Source organism: Dermochelys coriacea, chromosome 15, assembly GCF_009764565.3.
Source record: "Dermochelys coriacea isolate rDerCor1 chromosome 15, rDerCor1.pri.v4, whole genome shotgun sequence".
NCBI lineage: Eukaryota > Metazoa > Chordata > Testudines > Dermochelyidae > Dermochelys > Dermochelys coriacea.
In genome coordinates this window covers 27,536,956-27,559,392 of record NC_050082.1, presented here as the reverse complement: position 1 = coordinate 27,559,392, position 22,437 = coordinate 27,536,956, and the positions used below count along the sequence as shown (strand labels likewise).

Genomic DNA, 22,437 nt, shown 5'->3' with positions numbered 1-22,437 from the left:
GCATAAGCTTTCGTGAGCTACAGCTCACTTCATCGAATGCATCCGATGAAGTGAGCTGTAGCTCACGAAAGCTTATGCTCAAATAAATTTGTTAGTCTCTAAGGTGCCACAAGTACTCCTTTTCTTTTTGCGAATACAGACTAACACGGCTGCTACTCTGAAACCTGTCATTTTTTAATGTAATTTTTATGTATGTAACTTCCTAGCTTTTTAAAAAAGCAAACTGAAAAACAAATTCTATTACATGGTATTACATTGGCTGCCCCATAAGTCCTAGGTTGGAACCTTTAGTTATACTATGGTATAATGGGTAGCTGATAGCAGTAGTAGGTTATCACCCTTGATGTGGCCCAGCTCTGGGAGGATGAGACATTTTGCCAGTGGGTTTCACAGATACTAGCTGACAGCTCAGGAATGTTGAGACTCAGGAATCTTGAAGAATATTGAGACTCAGGTTCAGGAGGGAAGAAAGGAAAGTGTGCCCACTAGAATATGGACTCTTCTGCTCTTTCCCCCAAATGTGACCTTTTCTGCTCCATCTCCATCCTGTCTCGCTACTGTCTCATTCCCACCCCAAGCTCCTTGTCCCAGTCTCTGCTCATCAGGCTTCTCATCCCAGTGTCCCTGCCTTCAGCTCCCTGACCCTGTTCTCCTTGCCCAGTCAGTCCCAGGCCCTCATACAATTTCTCTCCCCTACCTGTCCCTCATGTCCTCCACATACCCTGTCCCCACTGTTTCCTATTCCCACCCTCTCTCCCTGTGCTCCTTGTCCAATATCAGTGTCCCCCTAGCTCCTTGTCCCAGTCTCTTTATTGAACATTCCCAATTCTCAGCCCAAATAATAAAGTTTGGCAAAATTATAAGCAACTGAGAACCGGGTCTTACAGTGGGAAGTGGCAAGCGGCAAGCAATTATAATAAGAGATGATACGACCAGCCCTACCCGTTATACACCACTTTAGTCTTTCAAAGTGTTGTACAAACATTAACTACTGCAATTAATGTATTTAGGGCTCATTTAACCAGCCACTAAAACGTAAGGATGGCCAGACCAATGGTCCCTCTAGGCCAGTACCCCGTCTTCCGATGGTGGTCTATGGCAGGTGCTTGACAGGGAATGAACAGCACCCGACATTTATCAAGGGATCCGTCACATTGTCCACTCCAAGCCTGTGCACAGGACTGGAGAGCGGATGACAGTGGAAATGCAGCTCTCTGTGGAACGCAGCGGGCAGCTGGCTGGCAGCTGAAACAGACTTTATCCAACTCCAACCAGAAGAAGGAAGTGAGCTAGGAGCAGCACGATTAATAAGACTTGGCATTTTTCTACGCTCATCATGCAAAACCCTCCAAGTGCTGTGCAAGGGGCAGATCAAACTGACAGCTCCCTTTTGAAGTACTAGACAGATGAGGTGTGGATGTGCCCCAGGCCCCCGCTTACCGGTGGGGGGACGGAGAGCATCGCACCGGCTGGACACGGCCACGGCCACGGCCCCCCCCCCCCAGTTCCTTCAGGGCCAGGCGGGACAAGCAGGGGTCTGGGTTGTAGCCCAGGGCTGCCGTGGCGCTCCGAGCCGGCAGCCAGGGCCGCGGAGAGGGGGCAGGACCCTGCAGCGCTGGGCGAGCGGCGGCAGGGTGCGGGGCTGGGGGGGGGGCTCGCAGCAGGCCTGGGGCGGGGATGGGGGGGGGGCGTGTTGCGGGGCCCGAGCAGCTCCTGGGCTCCCGCGGCAGAGCTCGGGGCGGGGATGGCGGCTGTCCCGATCACCACAGCCCCCGGGCTCTCTCGCGGGACACGGCCCTGGGCCGGTCAGGTCGCGCTAGGGGCGTGAGGGAGAGGCCGGGCCCGGCTGGGGCGGAGGCCGCGGCCCGGGAAGGTGAGGCCGCTCGCCCGCCAGACCCGGCCTCTTTACCCGCCCCCGCCCCCCGGCCGAGCCTGGCCGGTCCCGCCGGCGCGGCGGCTGCGCACTGCGGTTCTGCGCTCTCATCATGGCGGCGCGGGGCCATGTGCAGGACCCCAACGACCGGCGCCTCCGGCCTATCTACGGTACCGACCCTCGCCCCGGGGCCGCCCCCGCACCGCGGCTGGCACCCGGTGCCCCCCCCCCGGCCCCGACCAGGCCGCGCCGCAGCCGCGGCCTCGCGTGGTTCCCTCCGCCCGCTGGGCCGGAGGCTCGGCCGGGAAGGGCGAAGCCTCCCCACCCCCGAGCGCCTGCCGGGGAGCGGGGCTCAGACCCCGGGCGGAGCCCCTTGTGTGACGGGGAGGCGCCCCTCGCCAGCTCCTTCCTCGGGCGCCCTTCACCCCCCCCAGCCTGCCCCTCTGCCCCCACAGGGGCCCCTCACCCCGTCCCCAGCCTCTGCCCCTACTGCCCCCCCTCTGGGGCCCCCCACCCTCATGTCTCCCCACAAGCCCTGGAGGCAGGGGGGGGGGGTGCCCCCTGGATTTCCCTCCTCCTCACTTAGGGTGACCAGCTGCCCCAGTGTTAGGGGTTTGTTTTATATAGGCAACCATTAACAACCCCCCCCCCCCAAAAAAAAAAAAAGTGTCCCAATTTTTCATACTTGCTCTCTGGTCACCCTATCTCCATTATAAGCTCTGTTGTGCTGGTTTGCATCCGATATTGGAAATAACGTGAGCAGGGTCTGATCGCTACTGAGCTTCCCTCCCTGAAGCACGTGGGGCCACCATGGGGTAAAGAGGCTTTCCATAGTGTACTGTAGACCAGGGCTACTCCAAGTGATGGTCCGGACCAGGGTCGGTCCGTGAGCCATCAGCTGCTGGTGTGCGCGCACATTGGAAAAAAAAAATTGCCAGTCCCGCACATCAGATAGCTTGAGAAGCACTGCTGTAGATCCTCTGCTTCGGCTAGGGAGGAGAGAATTTCCCCGCTTCTCCTCACCCCTTACAAATCTGTGATTAATCAGTACTGGTATTTTGAAGTGCTAAGCCAAGGATTACTAAAGGAGCTATTATTGCAAATTGTCAGTGATTTTATTTACGTGGGGAGAAACTGGGGGATTGGCCCTTTCTTCCTCTACCCAGTTGGTCTTTGGCCCTATGTTACTGTTTCGCCCTCAACACCAAGTTTGGTACTGTTCAAGGGAAAATGTAAAGAGAGTCCCTGCCCCAATTAGCTTGCAGTCTGTTAGGGTAGTATCGTACTTTATATCTACAATTAGGAGCGGGGGAAGCTATTAATTATTTGCATGATAGTAGCACCCACAGTATACTAAGTGCTGGACACCATCCCTGCTACAAATAATTTCTTTCTCCTGCATCCCCCATCCAGAAACTGATTCCTGTCTTTAAATATGAATTTCTCACCAGCATTAGAGAACGTATTTGGCCTATTCCACTTCTGTATATTTTTCTGTAGGTTGCATTACCCTTTGCTAAATATATTACCCCATGCTTTAACTTGCTGTGCAGCTTTGATATCCTTCCTTCCTTGTCTTCCCACACTTGGAAACCTCCCAATTCTCTAACTCTTTTTTGGGGAGAGAAGGGAATGGTATAATTTCTTAATGCAAAACACCCTTGGACAATTGCCATGTTAATTTCTTTTCCTCCTGGTTAAGAGAATTGTGTTCCCCATTTATTTTGTTTTGCACAAAAGATTGAGAGACTTTAAGAGTGGATGCATATTTTTTTAATGCAGAATTGAGCTTTCTTTCCCTATCTGCCTTTGCAAACAAACATCAAATCTTCCCCATACAAAACTGATTTTTAAGTTAAACTAAAAGGGGCGAGAGAAGCCACACACTCTTTAAAGCTGTTGATTGAAATATTGGGGAACCTAGATATCACAGTGATGGCTATACAAAAATCAATAGAGAGAGAAAGTGGTGAAACTTTACCAGAGAGTAGTCTTGTTCAGCAACCTCCTGTCTTAAAAGTCTGCCCCAGAATATCCTTAACTATTGCATGCAGTTCTTCTCCAGCTTTATTAGGAGACACATTGGTTAAGAAAATAGTAGAAAATTTTTGCTCTACATTTGTGCATGTGCCAAACTGGGATGTTGTTAAACTTCTAGAATCCCAGAACAGATAATTTACAGAGTGCAGAAAATGTGCTTGACTTCCCATATACAAATAAATCACTGGTTAGAAACACAAGGGGAATTGCATTTGGTTAGGGATGAACTTGTTTTCTTAAGTGCACCATTCATGGTTTAATTACTTGTCTCACAAAGAAAACTTTGCAGATAGACCCCTGCATCTCAGGCCGAGTTCTGATGAAGTCAATGGATGCAGTTCTCTTTATGGGATTGGGGCCATAGCTACTTCTGCTTGGTGTTAAATTTTTATTCTTTACAGTATTTTAATTAAGACATGATTATATTAAAGAAAAATAAACATTCCTTACAGAAATTGTAATTGCAGCACTCTAGTTTGGTTCAATGTGATGAACTGAAAGTTTCTCTGAATTTTCTATGGCATGCTCCTATTGCTGGCTTTGTATGTAGTGATAGATTTGCAAAGTAACTTCTTAAACTAGAGAAAATTCAAATGTTAACTGTTAGAAAAACTGTAACTTAAAAAAATTGACCTGAATTAAGCCAGAAGACACTGAAATATACTGACATTTTAACTAAGATGTATTTTGGTGTTTCAGTCCCTAGTAGCTGTCGAAGAACATGAAATGCCTTTTAAACATGCAATGTGCTGAGTGCCTAGTGTTGGTTCTAGAAAGCATCACTGGGAACCTAATGTGTTGTATTTAATATTTGGTATTTATAGTCCTTAATAAATGAAACATGGCTTCTTAAAAATGTAATTGTGTGGCTTTCATTAAATGCCAAAAAGTAAACAGATTTTGTGTGGGGTGAAGGTTCTAGTTACTTTGCTTGTAACATCACCATTCTGTTTGTTCTGTGCACTTGATTACTCAGGATTCCTTGACAGATATGTCTATCTTTTATCTTAATTTGTTGTACATTAATCAGGAGGTTAATTATGTTGCATTTCCATTCATTTAAAATCTCCACCCATAGACTTGCTATTAATAATATGTACTTTAATATTTTTCTTTAGTTGAAGTTCTTTTGTGATAAATGGAAGGTGCCAGTTCTTTTGGTTCCTGAGAAACTTGTTCATATTGTTGACAAGACATAGTCCTTATTCTTCTACTATTTAGCAAGCTTGTGTGTTACCTTGTGGCTTGTGTGTTACACTGCTGCCTATAGCAGAGATCTTATCAGTGCAGCTAGATAAGTTTAACACCAACAAGACAGATTTCAGAGTAGCAGCCGTGTTAGTCTGATTCGCAAAAAGAAAAGGAGTACTTGTGGCACCTTAGAGACTAACAAATTTATTTGAGCATAAGCTTTCGTGAGCTACAGCTCACTTCATCGATGAAGTGAGCTGTAGCTCACGAAAGCTTATGCTCAAATAAATTTGTTAGTCTCTAAGGTGCCACAAGTACTCCTTTTCTTTTTGCGAACACCAAGACAGTCAGTGCAAACTGGATACTGAAGGAGTGAGAGTTTGTGTACCATGAAATACAAATCCGTGAACCAAAAAATGTATAGTGGTTATAGTGAGGTTACCAGCTTGTTCTATTTCAGAATTTTTTAAACATCTGTATTCGGCAAATCTTTAAGGTCTAACACCAGCCTGGAAGGGCATAGGAGAGAGGTTGCTGTGCATCCTTTTCTGAACAGCCACCTCTTATAAAGTCATAATATCATTTTATTCTGTTAGTTGAAATACTTGAAAATTTTGTTTTAGTTAGTATGGACACACTGCACAATGTGCACTTAACCTATACAATCCCCCCAGTTCATTTAGCAGTGGTTCAATTCTTTAGCATAGATACTACCGTAGAGGCAAATGTTAAAGGCCGTTGAATGTAAATCTCGGTAATATGGATATGAATTTTGTAGTCTGTGGCAGGAAATTACTAAGGGTCACCTTCTTAGCTCAGTGGAATCCATCCTCATAAGAAATGCAGTCCTAGCAAGAAAGTGTATAATTTAATTTCAATTAGCTAGTGTTAGCTCCTCACCAGGAATTTAGAAGAAAATTAGGAACACTTCACTTATACTTTTTGGCTCATTGGATACATCCCAGTTGTTTTACACTAGGTTTAGGTTAATGAGTCTCAAAAAGTCTAATGTGGTGCAAAGATTGAGTGGGTTTATTGTTCTCTTCTCAAATTAATCTCTTATTCTGATTTCAGTAATTTTCAAACAATCTGACTGTATCCCATTGGAGGTAGAACTGAGAATAATGATATGAAAATGAGAAAAGAAAAATTTAAATTGTATAGCCAACATTTTTCTAAAGGTATGTCGACACTGCAAAAAAATCCACTGTGGCAGTAGGTCACAGAGCCCTGGTCAACTGACTCAGGTTCACAGGGTTTGCACTATGAGACTAAAAGTAATAGTATAGACATTCCTGCTCAGGCTGGAACCCAGGCTCTGAGACCCTTCCCCCTCAGAGCCTGGGCTCCAGCCTGAGCAGGAATGTCTACATTACTATTTTTAGCTGTGTAGCATGAATCTGAATCCGTTGACCCAGGGTTTTGTGCAGTGTTAGACAAACCCTAAGAGATGAGAATAATGGAGTCTTGTTCCATGACTTGGGGGAAGTCTACGCTACAAAATTAAGTCGATCTAAGTTATGACAACATACAGCCGCCCATAGTAACTAACTAACTTTTGCATGTCCACACTGTGCTCCTTGAACTGGTGATGCATGTCCTCACCAGGAGCGCTTGCACTGATTTAATTGTCAGTGTGGGGCATTGTGGGATGGCTTCTGAATGGCAGCAACAGTTGATGTAAGGAATCCAGTGTCTACACTGACACTGCGTGGACCTAACTACATTGACCTAAGCACTACACCACTCGCAGAGGTGGAGTTAAGTCAGTGTACGGGGCGAGTTACATTGGTGGGAGCAACATTTTAGTGTAGACTGTTACAGATTTAGGTTGATGAAAGCTGCATTATGTCAAACTAACTCTGTAGTGTAGACCAGGCCATGGGCTCTTACATGCTACAGTAATAGAAAATAATAAATACTAATTGTGAATAGTCTCCATAGAGCCAATGAAAACCTCATTATTTGAGTGCTTTAAAACTTGACTAAATATAGCATATGGAATATTAGTAGGGTGCGAACCTGCACTGATTGAGGAATGGATCATATAACCTAATAGGTCTTTCCATTTATTGTAATGATAGATTGCAAATGTTTTTTAAGGTCTGATTCACCGCCACTTAAATCCATGGAAAGACTCTATTAGCCCACCAAATTCACTTCTACTTGTAACTAGAGCAAAGGATGTCAGCCTACTCTTTAGTGGAGAGAGGCTCGTTTCTGAACTCATTGTTTTATCACTCTTCCAGCACAGACCTTCCGCCCTCCTTGAGATTAGGGAATAGATTCCATCTTTTCTTTGCTGTCAGTTGTAATCACTGTGTGTTTTTTTTGTAGATTATCTTGATAATGGCAATAATAAAATGGCAATCCAGCAGGCAGATAAACTGCTAAAAAAACACAAAGATCTTCACTGCGCTAAAGTAAGTCTGAGTGCTCTTCATTACGTTATTTTACTGAACGAACACGGTTATGAAATTTGGAGAAATTCTGCTGTCCCATTCAAACTTCCAGTAATTAGTGTTTTTGTTTTGTTTTGTTTGTTTTGTTTCTTTACAGAGGCCACAGTGTTTCTTAAAATATTTCAGAAGGTTATTAGAACACTTTAAATCCTGTAATATCATGTTTGTTTGAAAATGTGTTAAGAAATGTACTTTCTAAACTGCAAAATTCTGCCCTTTGACTGCTATGATATTACCAGGGCTTCTGCTGTTCTATCCTTCTTCCAGGCTTTTGGCTACTGATGCAGCTGCTACCTGTCAAAATTTTCCCAAGCTGCTGGAGAGTGAAAAAGATGTAAATATTGTTAGTTTCTGTTCTGACCACATAGTTCTGAATAGCAGCAGTGAAAACTGGTGAGACTAGTTGGTTTTCACTCTACTACAGCTAGGGAGAATTGAGCAGCAGCAAAAGCACTGAAACTGGCAGTCTACAGACTGAGAAAGGCAGCACTGCATCATTTTACACCTGTGGTTTTCAACCTTTTTTCATTTGTAGGCCCCTAAAAAATTTCGAGTGGAGGTGCAGACCCCGTTAGAAATCTGAGACATTGGTTGAAAACAACAGTTTTACACTACTCACATTTGGAAGGTTTTCTTCACAATTATAAGGGTTACCTTCCCCACCCCACCCCCCTTTTTAAAAAAAATTATTTTATTAAATGGAAGATTAGATTCTTCAGAAATTGATGGCACTCACTTAGACAAGTCCCTTTCTCACCATGGGCGAGTGGATTTTTCTCTAATAATGATCCTTTGTTTCAAAATAAGTTTTTCTTCTGTAGATGTTGGCAATGTTTTTTTAATAGCTGCTTCTTTATTACATGTATAGGTTTTAAAGGCAATTGGCTTGCAGAGAACTGGGAAACAAGATGAAGCATTTGCTCTCGCACAAGAAGTAACAGCACTCGAGCCCACAGATGACAACTCTTTGCAAGCACTAACTATCCTTTACCGGGAAATGCATAGACGTAGGTTTTTTTATTTTACTTCTGAAAATTTCATCTTCTTGATCATAATTATGTAACCTTTCCTTGGGCCTTTCTTTATAATGAATTATTGCCCGAAATTCAAAGGGAAATGTACAAAGTCCAGTTTTCAAATATGGGCACTTTAATAGGTGGTTCAGACATGGGATTCAGATGCCCAGTTTGGCACAGAACTGCGTAAAAATGCCCCTTTGACACACAAGTTTCTATTTGATCATCTTAAAGGAAGATGTTCTGGTTAGGCTCCGATTATTGAAAATTGGGTCCAGAGTAATTTTAACATTGTATGTTAGTCATAATATCAAACAAGTTCATTCAAATTTATTCCAGCAGAAACCATGTGATGATGTTGTTTTTACTTTAAATAGGAATCATGTAAATCATAAATGGCTAATACTGTATGTGAACTTCGAAGAATCAGACAATGTAAAATGTATATAGACACAATCAAGGAATTTAGCCCCTCAAAATGGCTTTAGAAGTTGTGTTGCAGACTTGGAGGGGAAATCCTGACCTCTCCCTTTCCTGTTACTTCTTTGAAAACAATTCATCTGAATCTTAACGTCTTGGGTCATTCAGTAAACAAAGCTATGAAAGAGAAATCATATGTGGTTTGGTTAGTCTGCAGCACAAGGAGATACCTTATCACTATCCTGAGGATGTGTCAGTAATGTTCATCATCAGGTTTATTGCTGAAAATGATTGTAGACTGAAAAACTGATTTTTTAACATGAAGAGATGTAACTGCCCAGGGCCATTTCTTGACAAATAGCAACCTCTTGTGTCCTTTATTAGTTAATTTCCAGTACATAGGCTTTGCTTTTTTAAAGCACTTTTATTGTAATAATATGAAACCTCTTCATATCTGCCTTTGAATCTTTATTTCTACAATTCTCAACTTAAAAACCAGAAAAAAATAAACATAAATAGAACTGAATGTAGTACACGTGGAAATTAATTATTCAAGAATGTATAAAATCATACTAAACCTTATTAACCTTGCATGTATATAATGCTTTTATGTGAAAAATAATTTGAATTTTTAAGAAAAGATAAAAAAAAATTTAAGACACAGACTAACATGGCTGCTACTCTGAAACCTGACATTAAATAATGATTGTGTGAGTAAGTACAAATAATTTTTGGGTGCGAGGAGGAGGAGGGATGGTAAAATCAAATACAAATAGTGTCTAGGTATCCTAAATATCTAATCATAATAGGTTGTATGAATAGGTTTATCTTGAAATAAATTATCTTTGTATTAATTATTAAAGGAAATTGAAAGCAAGAAAGTCACTTGGGAAATATCAGGGCTTTTTAATGTATAGCATAGTCGCTCCTAATATGTTAGACAGTGGTTCTCAAACTGTATGTCGGAATTCCAAAGTTGGTCATGACCCATTTTAATGGGGTTGCCAGGGCTGGCGTTAAACTTGCTGGGGCCCTGGGCCAAAGTGTCCTGCAAACCCCTCTGCCTGGGGCCTGAGCTTTCAGCCCTAGGTGGCAGGGCTCAGGTTACAGGCCCCCCCGCCCAGGGCTTAAGCCCTTCGGTTTTGTGCTCCCCCCCAGGGCGGGGGGCTCAGGCTTTGGTCCCCCATCCTGAATTGTGTAGTAATTTTTGTTGTCAGAAGGGGGGGGTGCAATGAAGTTTGAGAAACGCTGCATTAGAGACGTTTCCTTAAACAATTTAAACTTGAGAAATTATTCTGTCTTAATAAATCGTTTATTTAAAGTAGACAGTCTCCACGTGACCCAAGTACAAATCTTGAATTGGTGTAATGCCCCAAAATGGGTGAATTTTAAAGTTTTTTAACCCCAACACATGATGTGCCTGAAAGCATTCAGTATGTTTCTGAATGTTTTTTAATCTTTTTTTATTTATGTTTACATAAACTCTTTTTTTAAATATTTCTCTTTCTTGCCTACTGTGTGTTTGTGGGGCTTGGGGTGCTGGGGGAGATAGACCAGTTCCTATAGGTTTTGAGTGTAAACGAATTACTCTGCACAGTATCCCAGATGTTATCTTGAGATAGCTGCTTTGTAACTTTATATTCCAAATGTGTCTGAACTGAAACATCTGTTTTTGGTTTAGCGGAGTTGGTAACAAAACTTTACGAGGCAGCTGTAAAGAAGGTTCCCAACAGTGAGGAGTATCATTCTCATCTCTTCATGGCCTATGCCAGGGTCGGGGAATACAAAAAAATGCAACAGGTACCTTCACCCATTTCAGTTATAGTAATCGTAGGTGTCACATTTAACAATAGTGGTGGCAAAGTTCTTAGACAGAAGTGTGATTTTTTTGTTTTGTTTTGTTTTGTTTTTCCTCCAGTTGATGGTTGCCCATGAAACAAAGTAACTAATCAATCTAACATTTCCTTAAGGCTCTTTTCTGTATCATATTGTACTAGTGACTAGCACCTTTTAAAACTATATTTAATTTTCTAGAAAGCTGAGCTGAATCAATGCTAAATTTCTACGTCATGATTAAATATTTGATACAGGGTTGGTTAGACAGAACCACTATTCAAATTTGTGTTTTTTACATAAAAGACAATTGCTTCCTTTCCCCTCAAAAAGAGAAGGTTAACTTTATGAACTGTAGTCTGTACTGATGCAGTATGTTGGTTGGCCTTCTTGGCATATTAGCTTCCTATTGATCCCTATATCAGAGAATACTAAGCTTACACATAAGGGAGTGTGTTAGGCAGGAATATTTAGCTTTCCTGAGAGCTCCTGAGGGCAACAATTTCAAATAATGTACAAACTTAAGTTTTCTTTCCTTTTTTTTTTTTGCCCACACTCTTATCTCTAGAAACCAGTGTAGAGTTAGACTGTGCAGCTTGTATTTTGATAGAAGAAAAGCTTAGTCGTTTTTTCTTTACGTGCATCTTGGTTTTCAGTTGGCAAGACAATCTCATGCCTGTTAGTTTTGTTTTTCATTCTTCCCAAATTAGGTGCCTGGAGAATGCCTATAAATGGAAGTCTCTTTTCAAAGCGTACACACACTCCCTCTTTTATGTATAAAAAAGCACAGGGAAGCAGGCAAATTGATTCCAGTCTCTCTCTTCCTACTGTGTTAAGGTGACTTGAATCTCTGTACAAAGACCCTATCTCCGCAACCAAAAAAATAGAGTTGAACAATGGTATTAATCTCTGTGTGGCCCAGCTGTAAGTGGCTTAATTCGATCGGGTCTGAATCATTGGTATATATGGTGTTTTAGAGAATGATTAACTTTTTATCAAATGACTCTTCATAAAAGGCTTAAATCTGCAATATCATTGTAAAATCATTATGTCTCATCTCAGATCTGTCCTGAATTGGTAGGTTAATTTAGACTGCTACTTAAAAATAGTTCTTATTGTACTAAGTACTTTCAATATTAATTTAAAAATAGCTGTAGATTTTACCACAACGCCAAGGAATGTATCTGGTTTGCTAATCCCTAAATTTGCTACGACTGTGGTTGTTACCCACTTGACCCGTGTCAGCGAGCAGCAAGACTGAAGTCTCAGAACAGCCAACTACACCAGTCTCTAGCAATCTGTGACATTGCACTGATATATGTATATCACCAAGTTACAGCTTTATTAATAGGAGGGAAATATATATGCCTACAAAGTGCTAAATACCAATACAGAGAGATCTGGTTTATTCTTGTCTGACATACCTGCATCTGAATATCAACACAATTTTGGATTTACAATTTTTGCATCTTAAAAAAGGCTAGATTCTAGTCTGACTTGCAATGTATCATGCAATACATGATATTGCACTTGTGCAGAAAGAGAACTTTTGAGATATGCTATGATAGTTGTGAGTTGGATATTAATTTAATCTTAAAATTTTGCTTGTTTTAATGGATTTTTTTTCTTTGCTCAGATAGAGGCTTCAAATAATTCTTGATCAGCCTTGACTTTGATTTAATGTCTTAAATAAGGATTATATTTATACTGATAACTGGAACACAGAATTAATTTGCTTCATGCCTGCTTATGTTAAAAATGATTATGCATGTCATTTTTATTTTGGGTTTTACAAAACAAATCAGTTACTGCCATCATTTTTATATAGGATACTCTTTATATATAATTCTAGATAGCCCTCTGTGTGTGTTCCATTTAAAGAACTTGTTGATTTCAAAAGAAACTGGCATAAGCATGCATTTACATTTCAGGGTTCGAAATCAGTAGGATCCTGAGATCTCTAATAATGTCAGGCCATCTAAAAATGAAGTGTGTTGCTCTCCCAGATTAGCAGTGATAAAGGTAAAAGGTCTAGAAAATGAAGTATTGGTCTATAGGTGAAGTGTGCTTTATTTATGGCTGAATTAAGCAAAGTCCTTTTTTGCTTCTCTGACAGCTGCATTGATTGTGTAGAATTCTGACCAGAATTTTTTAAAAAACAAAAAACTTTTTGCATAAATTTGCTGTGATGCAAACATCCTTCAGTAAGAAACCTCATTGTTTACTCTAGGCTAGTATATAATGCTACTTTACGAGCTGTATATGAAATCTAAAATTCAGACATTTAACCTTCTAATAATTGTACTCTTAGTCGGAATAATGAATGGAAAATACCAGTCTTATATAGATACAAAATGTCACATAAATGCTAAATATTCTGTTCAGAACATTGTACAGACATATATCTGATTAGATTATCTAGACTAGTAATGCTCGTAAATGGCAAATACAGGATGTTTTTGAATGGGTATCTACTACTGTACCTAAGGACTCAAAAGGATGCAAACTTCAGACAGATTGGATGGAGGGTGAAAATAAACCATCTTTTGTTGCATTCTGTCAAACTTTAAATGAAAGGCCTGAAAAAGGGGATCAGTCTCATTATAATCTGAAAACAGACAAGAAACAGTTTGTAGAAGTGAACAAGGAGTAGAGTGTGTTTCTTGTAAAACTAAGCTAATGTAAAATATTATATTCTGTGTGTATATGTAATTTCTTAGCAATTTAAAAACTCGGAAGTAAATGTAGGAAAGTTCAGTCTTCGTTTATATAGAGACATAATGCTTGTGTGAGGGATGTGTGAATAAGAAAACTTCCATTCTAAATTAAGTGACTAAAGACTTGGCTGTATGTTGATATTTAGGGCCATGTTTTCAAATGGACATCTCTTCAGCTGTCTCTTGTGCCACATGCCTTCAAAATCTGAACATGTGCATGTACAAGTTAAAAATGTTCACGTGCAGGTGTTTACATTCACAAAGTTTGGGCTTGGTTGTATGTATACAATTGAACATGTGCAAAGATGGAGACCAGAGCTGAAAACTTCCCTTAATCTGCAGAAATAGGTAGTGTGTGTGCACACATGTGCACCCTGTATCTAAAGCTATAGACTCTTCAAATAATAATTCTTCTAGAAATGCCTTTCCAGGCCAGTTGAAACTATAATACACTTAAAAAAAGAAACAGCAGCAGATGAAGGGAGAGAAACTGCATCACTACCAATATAGATCTCAGTGGAGGGTGTTTCTTGGGGAGTATATCCAGTTGGGGTTAATAAATTCTTATGTGGTCACTAATCCTCAGGAATTGTTTGTCCCTGGTGTCATCACTCTTTCACTTTCTATAATGCAGCTTATAAATTGAAGCATTTTTGAAATGATGGATACATGTCTTATATTTTTCAGGCTGGAATGGCACTTTATAAGATTGTCCCCAAAAACCCTTACTACTTTTGGTCTGTGATGAGCCTAATTATGCAGGTGAATACAGCATTTTGATTGAATTAATGACTTTAATAATGGCTGTAATGTTAACACTGAGATGTTCTGGGTGTTTTCACATTATGAAAATACCCAATAGCTTTCTTAAGTAAGCTAGCTGGCTGCCTGCTAGCATTGTAGGGTGCTACGATTTCTGTATAAATTCAGTGTAAACACTGAGCCCTCCTCAAATCTGTATGTGTGGTCCAGAAACTTACCTGGTATTGCTTTTCTCTTCGATGTCAAGATCTGTGCAACAATAAAAATCAAAATATGCTGTTTTGGACTAATACAGATAACAGACTTGAGCATTAATCAAACTTCCTAACAGACCTCCTTTAGGGTATGCCTATGCTGTGGACCTTACAGTGGTGGTACTGCAGCAGTACCACTGTAAAGTCTCCTGTGTAGCTGCTCTATGCCGACAGGAGACAGTTTTCCAGCCAGCATAATTAAACCACCCCCAACGAGCAGCGGTAGCTATGTTGGGGGGAGAGCGACTCCCACCGACATAGCACTGTCCACACCAGCACTTTTGTCAGTGAAATTTATTTCAATCAGGAGGGGGGGAAGTTCACACCCCTGACGACAGAAATGCTAGTATAGATATAGCCTTAGTCAGGCAAAAAAAACCAACATGGAAATAAAATTGTATACTTCAAAATAATTTGATTGTAGAATAAATTAATTAATTTTTTTGATTGATAACACGTTGTCTGTTACGTTGTTCTGAGACTCAAGTTGGAAAGAGTGAGCACTTCATTGTACCATCAGTTGCTTCCCCAGCAGCATGTTTTACAAAACGCTGTTTCCATGCATATAGCTGATGGTAGCCCTGAGGGGTATTTTGTGGGTTGTGCGTGCATCATGTTTCCCATCTGATGAAAAAATTAATTTTGAGTTGGACAATACGAAAGGCTGATAAATTGCTATTGTAATTCTTCTCTCTCCCCTAGTCTATTTCAGCACAAGATGAAAACCTCTCCAAAACGATGTTTTTGCCCCTAGCTGAAAGAATGGTGGAAAAAATGGTGAAAGAGGATAAAATTGAAGCTGAGGCTGAAGTAAGAATTGCAAATGTTTTCTATTTGATTTGAGCATCATTAATAGATTGTATGAGCTTTGTTATGCTAACAATATAGCTTAATGACTTTTATAGCATACCTAATACTGAGTCTGGTTCCCATTATAGTGCTCTGTAATATTTTTATTATTAAGTACACGAAGTAGAAGGCTTGCTGGTGATCCATGGGGAGCTGGTCAATGTTGGCTCTCCGTTTCCAGCTGGTAACTCACAATAAAAACAGCTCCAAATATTACTTTCCTGATATTCCAGTTCAAGGGAATCAATTGCTGTCATTGCCACAGGGATGTTATATGATTGCTAGTGCGAAGGAAGGTGGCCTATGTAGACATGACTAGAGAGGACATGGTCTGTGAGACAATCTGTTAAAGTGTGACTCAATCTGTGGATGTTTAAGAACCCCTAAGATAGAAAACAACTTCTCTGTCTCAGAAGAATTCACAAACTTAATAAAATACATTGCAGCCAGGGATTCTAGTTTTCAGTTTAAACCAAAAACAGTAGCTGTTGAGACAATCGAAATAGTAATTTTTCAAAAGCTGACTTTGAGAAATCATAAAATGGTCAGATTCTTTCAAAGGGACTGTCAGTGAAATATATGGTCTTGGTCACTTTTTCTGCTGGTACACATCCTATCTGTGCTCTCTGGGCTTCTCCTCTTGGTCAAACAAAGTAGTATGGACAGCAGCTTTTCTTGTGTGGTTACACACAATGCGAAAACATGGGAGACAAAAGAAATGTCAGTGTTCACATTTGTTTAAAAAATGGATTTTCATTGCTAATTAAACAGATTTCTACAGTTATAATTCAAGTGAACCTATATAACAATTTTCTGGGAAGTCACAAGGTGCAAAAGTAACCAATAACGCGATGAACGTGAGTAAAAATCAGAACTGAAAACTGGAATTAGTTGAACAGGATAGCAATGTAGATGCAAAGATGGTCAGGGGGAATATCAGCAATGCATTTATAAGCACAGGAGGCCCCATGACCAAAAGGAGTTTTGAGAAGTGATATTAAGAAAGGAGAAGGTGCTTGGTGTACAGAAAGTAGGAGACTGCTGCAAGCGTCAGCAGGAAATAAGGTGTGAAGCAGGGAGCAAGAGGAGGAAGACAAAGGGAGCAGTGTGGAGAGAGGATATAGAGGAGCCTAAGGAATGAAAGGTTGTGGAAGGAAGTGAGGGCAGAGGTTGTAGGTGGTGTGAAATTGTGAAGAGTTCATTGCTAGATGAAGTGATTCTTTTGTAGTGTTTGTAAAGACCAGGGGATCCTTTGGGATTAGAGGGCATTAAATTATATTCATGAATTTTCCTTTCTGGTGGCTGTTAGACATTTTACAGGCAGCATTGACTTTCTTCTCTTCCTAATGACAGAAGCACAAACTGTTTTTATTTCCAGATACTTTTCACTTGTTTTACTTCCAAATGTCAGTATATCCAAATCTTTCTTATAAGGTTGAACTTTACTACATGATCCTGGAACGTTTGGAGAAGTATCAGGAAGCCTTGGATGTTGTTAGAGGAAAACTAGGAGGTAATTTATCTTTCAACACATTCGGTCAATTAACAACCCCAGCTTTGTGGAGGTTTGACTGGGTATTCCTGCTTTTGCCCCAGGTCTTTTGCTGGGAACTTGTATTATGGGGATTTAATTGATCTGCACATGTACTCGTTTAAAGATAGGTGTAAATTAACTTAACTCATACCAGTAGCACACATTGAGCCCAATTCTGCAGATTTTCGCACTGGTTTCATCAGACTGCTTGTGATATTACTACACTCGAGTGTTTGCAGCATCCATTCTATTATCCGTGTTAAAGTAGCAACATGTTGTACAAAGGGCAATTATCAGATTATCAGTTACATTAATCTGATAATTGCCCTTTGTACAACATGTTGCTACTTTACAACACATAATCTGATCATGTCAACTCACAACTACCATCTTAGAATCAGTGCTGCTAGGGATGGCATTATGCCCCTTCCTCCTGGACGATTTTAGAGCTTTGTTTTTCTGCCATAAAAGTGAATTTGTAGTTTAAAAGCAGCCAGAATATCAAGGTTCCAGTCAGACTCTACAGTTCTGCACCCAGTCCTATGTACTTTTCAAGTGAAGGTTTTGCACCATGGGCCCAGCAGCTTCTGAGCCTATACCGCTAACAGAAAAAGGAGGGTAGTTATGTGTTGTTGAGAAGATTGTTTTAATAGAATTTCAGTCCCTCCTTATGTCAGATGTGGCCAATAATTAGGCATAAAATGTTTTCTTTCTAATCACAGGTTCAGCACTTTCCTCAGTTGGAAAATATGTGCTGATCCAGCAAAGAGTTTCTAGCGCTGATGCAGCTAGTTGAGGTACCAGGCCTTAAAAATAATTAAATGTTAGGACTCCCAGCTTTTCAATAACAAAGCACTAGTTTCTAGCACCGTTGACCTGCAAGATATAGGACCTTAAATCTGTTACTGACCTCTTGGTTTAGCAGTGCTTTTTGGCATTGGTTCTGGACTTAAGTCCTGGCCCTCCAGTCTCGGAGAAGAATGTGTTTTCTCTTTTCCATCCTGTATAGGATAAAATACTTTGTTCTGAAAGGTGTTAAAGAAAAATGATGGATGAAATAAATTCACAACTGTTTCTGATTTAGAGAAGTTGACTAGTGAGCTCCAGAGTCGAGAGAATAAGTGTATGGCGATGTATAAGAAGCTGTCCAAGTGGCCAGAATGCAACGCACTGTCCAGGAGGTTGCTACTGAAAAAGTAAGTTGTATTCACATCTATGCCACTGACTCACTCTGTGGCCTTGGACGAGTCACGTCCCCACTGTACCTCAGCTGCTTGTCTCCCAAGGTTTGACACTGAATGCTTGAAAAGTGTTTGGAGATCCTCTGATAAAAGGTGCTAAGACTGCAAATTATTGTTAGTTCACATGGAAGCTCCACTAACTTTCACAGTGAGCAAATGAGTGGTGCAACGTGTGCTTTCCTGAAATAAACTAATTTCATTCTCTTATTTCCAGAGGTCCATACCGTGCTTTCCAACATATTAATTTTCAGAAAAAATGCCAACTTGTACTTGAATTTCATTTCCTACAACTATTTCCTACAACCTAGTTCTCTTAATCTGCCAGGCTTCCTTCTGGTGGCTGATTTACACTACCTCATAAGTCGATGTAACTTATGTCGCTCGGGGTGTGAAAACGACACCCCCAAGTGACATAAGTTACATCGACTTCAAGAGGTGTCTATACCGGTCTGTATTTGTAGCAGACTGTCTCCCACTGACACAGCTTCCGCCTCTCGCAGAGGTGGAGTAATTATGCCGATGGGAGAGCGCTCTCCCATCGGTATAGCGTCTGTTCACCAGATACACCCATGTAGCGCAGTAGCGTAGATTTGCCCTTGGAAATGCATCTGCTGCTTTGAATGTGTCAGAACAGAGCAAATCGGGATGATCGGATCTGCCTCTGAGAGCAGTCATGAGGGTTTGTTGTAAGGACTAGGACACAGTTAATGAGATTACAGTGAATCCTGTCTGAAGCTGCCATCCAAGAGACCAAAAACATCTTATTTAAAAGAAGTGTTCTTTAACAAAAGGTTGAACGTAACTATAGTGGAAATCATGGGGAGACTTTAAAGCCTAAAGTCTTGGTGGGGGGAAGGGGCAGTGCGAGGGGAATGACCTAGCAACAGCTAAGGTTACTACAACTGAAACGTTAGATAGAGATAGACAAGTTTTCAGTTTACTTTGTGCATTCTGCAGCACTTTGTACATAGTTGGTTTCACTTGTTTGTTGAAGGTCAGATGCATTTCCCAGCTCCTACATTAGCAATTTGGTGGTACTACTCTTGAACCTGCTCATTCCCTTTTTTGGAAAGACCTTTATAAATGTTAATGGGAGCCAAAATCCCTTTTAAAAAATTATAAAAGAACTTAAAATATAAATCTGGACAAGCGGTATCAGAAACTTAAGTTTCTTGAAATACGTTGGTTTTAGAAACCTCTGGTTAACAGTGCCCCTTTAAGACGGGGAATTTTCTAGTGAAAATGGTTCTTAGTGCGATTTTTTTCCGATTTATTTTAATTGTTCTGTGTCTTGCAAGATCTAACAATGTTTTTATAAAGGAGTAGATTTTGCATGTATGAGTAACATTTATTTGCACTTTCCTTAATTTTACTCCTTGCCTGTTTTTAGCTCAGATGATTGGCAGTTCTATATAATTTACTTTGATTCAGTCTTTCAACTCATTGACAAATCCTGGACTCCTCCAGCAGAAGGAGAGCAGTAAGTCAACTACTGTCCCTAAGGGTTTTTTCCTCTTCATACAGTAGATGTCAAAATCATAGTTTGTCCCTTGATGGTTTTACTTTAGTGTAGGGATGCACAATTTTAAGGTAGTTGAGGGCCACAAAACCCACTGAGACCATTGATGGGCTGGGGTTTGAGACTTGGAGTTTGGGTCCTGCCCCCAAGGGAGTGTGGAGAGTGAGCTTACCTTGTGGCAACAGCTCCTGTCCTTCAGAGTTGAACTTGGCTCCCTGCTCTGGCACATTGGCTTTTGCCACAGTGTCACGTAACACGAGTAGGCAGGACCCTCCCCCTGCAATATAATGCCCTGACTCCTTCCTGACCCTGGCACTGCCAGGTTGCCTGCCCCGATCTGGGCTGCGGTGGGAAAAATAGAACAATTTGGCAGGCCAGATGCGGACCCCAAGCCACCCCTTTCCCATCCCTGCTTTAGTGTATCCCATATAGGTAAATAGCTAGTGTAAATGCATGCTTATGTAGAGCTCTCTCTTTCAAGAGTCATCATGGCTGCTAGCACATAACCGAGCGACTTAGCTGCGGAAGCTGGTCCCTGTTTCAAGAGGGCACTGACCCGCTCTGGAAGCACACATATAATGCTAGTTTTGACTTTATTAGAGCTTCCTTAACCTGCTCCCTTCACAGGCTTTGAGTCAGAGAATCTGTCAAACCTGATTGCTTTGAGGTAGTGGTGTTAAGGCATGCTTACCACTTGCTGCCAGTGCCTCAGAAATGGGAATGATATAAGAATACTTGAAATCAATACTCATATCTTTAACTGCACAGCTCTTTGGAAGGAGAAGTGCATTATTCTACAGAGCAAGCTGTGAAATTTATAGAGGAGAGGATAACCGAAGAAGCTAAGAGCTCTCGGCCACTTCGGGGACCCTACCTAGCCAAACTGGAGCTGATTAGACGTTTGCGACACAGGGGTTGTAATGATGAATATAAACTAGGTAAGAGACACTAATTGGAAGATAAATTAAACCTTAAGGGAAAGAACACCAACCTAGAACAAGCTCTTTGTACTGGGATCATCAATTTAGTAGTGCCTGATGTAAAGTGTGTGCCTGGATTGCATGCATAAAGCATCTTCAGATGAAAGGTGTTATAGAAGGTCAAGTATTATTCTGATAACAATTCTAGAGTGTTTTAGACCTTTTAAAACAAGGTGTTTGGGGGAGATTTCAAAGGCACCTAATTGGTTAGGAGCACAAACCCAGTGACTTTCAGTGGTAATTGTGCTTTTATAAATCCCTTAATACTTTTGAAAATCCTCTCCCTTTGTCATCCTTAGTGTAATCACTGGCTGATGTTTCTTTGGGCTCTTTGGCAGCCTTATAAATGAGAACAATAATGCTTGTTAAATGCACTTCTTGGAGGTTTCATAATTTAAAAAAAAAAACACTTTTGGGAGTGGTGTAAGGAAGAGAATGTGGTTTAATATTAGCAAGATTTCTGCAGACCCTATTTAAATTAACTCATTTTGCTTTTAGATGCAGGAAAGTAAATTTCATCATCAAATTGTGCGCGGGTAGCTTGAAATATTCTCTTGGGTTTTTTTCATCTCTCATTCTTTATCAGATGGGTTAAGCTTTCTGGTTGACTGTAAGATCTGAAATGTAACTATCATGGTTTGTAAATTACTGTTTAACTTTGAACATAAGAAATTGCTATGAATAGGTTCATTTCCAGGACTAAAAATTCCTCATAGTTATATTGAGGTTTGGCAGAACTCTACTTCTTTTTCTTTAAATAATTTTGACAGAGAATATCTGTTTTTAAGCATTTTTTTTCTATTTTTATCGGTGTAAATTTTCAGAAGTGCTGGAAATTATGGGTAGGAGGATCAGACAGTAATTATTTAATGACAGTTTAATACAGTGGTTCTCAACCAGGGGTCCAGAGCCCACTAAAGGGGGGGCCCCAATCAGGTTTCAGGGGGTCCCCCAAGCAGGGCTGGCGTTAGACTTGCTGTGGTCCATGGCAGAAAGCTGGAGCTCCACCGCGTGGGGCTGAAGCCTGGGGTTCTAAGCCCCGCCACCCAGGGCTGAAGCAAAAGCCTGAACAACTTAGCTTCACAGGATCTCCTCTTGCCCTGCTTGCTACCCTCCTAATGCTGGCCTTGCCTTTTATATGCAGAAAAACAGTTGTTGTGGCACAGGTGGGCCGCTGAATTTTTATAGCCTGTTGGGGGAGCCTCAGAAAGAAAAAGGTTGAGACCCCTGGCCTAATATGTTCTCAAGCAGCTTTTTTCTTTCTTTGCCTAACTGCACATTTTTGTTATCAAAGGAAATATTTTTTCTTCAGTTTGTGAAACTGATGCTCACCAAAATTTACCAATAAAATTCTAATCCTTCCAAGCCTCATTATATTATTGACTTCTAAGTGAGCTTTTTTTTTTTTTTTTTTTTTAAGGATTGAACTGGCTTGTTTATAACTGAGTTTCTTTGTTAGGTGACCCAGAAGAACTAATGTTCCAATACTTCAAAAAATTTGGGGACAAACCTTGCTGTTTCACTGATCTCAAGGTATTTGTGGACCTCCTCCCATCCACCCAGTGTACAAAGGTAAGAACAATAGCACTGGGTGAAGTAAAGGGAGGGGTGTTGGAGACTGCTGAGTGCACCAGCTGTCTGCAGAATGCAGCTTTTGACTGTGGTGATATCAAAAGGAAACCCCCATTCAGGGAGGGAGTGACTCAGTTTTTAGAAAAACAAAATGCCAAAAATGTAGAATTGGTT

General features: G+C 40.9%; 1 protein-coding gene across 1 annotated transcript in view; it reads left to right on the top strand.

The window, feature by feature from the left end:
* Positions 1 to 1,847: 1,847 nt before the first annotated feature.
* Positions 1,848 to 22,437, top strand: part of NAA25 (N-alpha-acetyltransferase 25, NatB auxiliary subunit) — a 44,866-nt gene continuing 24,276 nt past the window's right edge. Inside the window, exons 1-11 of the mRNA XM_038372932.2 lie at positions 1,848 to 2,043; positions 7,442 to 7,527; positions 8,435 to 8,573; positions 10,684 to 10,802; positions 14,240 to 14,314; positions 15,271 to 15,378; positions 16,852 to 16,930; positions 18,036 to 18,147; positions 19,583 to 19,672; positions 20,480 to 20,649; positions 22,151 to 22,263. Coding sequence (XP_038228860.1) covers positions 1,986 to 2,043; positions 7,442 to 7,527; positions 8,435 to 8,573; positions 10,684 to 10,802; positions 14,240 to 14,314; positions 15,271 to 15,378; positions 16,852 to 16,930; positions 18,036 to 18,147; positions 19,583 to 19,672; positions 20,480 to 20,649; positions 22,151 to 22,263 — 1,149 coding nt within the window. The 5' untranslated portion in view covers positions 1,848 to 1,985. The remainder of the gene's footprint in view (positions 2,044 to 7,441; positions 7,528 to 8,434; positions 8,574 to 10,683; positions 10,803 to 14,239; positions 14,315 to 15,270; positions 15,379 to 16,851; positions 16,931 to 18,035; positions 18,148 to 19,582; positions 19,673 to 20,479; positions 20,650 to 22,150; positions 22,264 to 22,437) is intronic.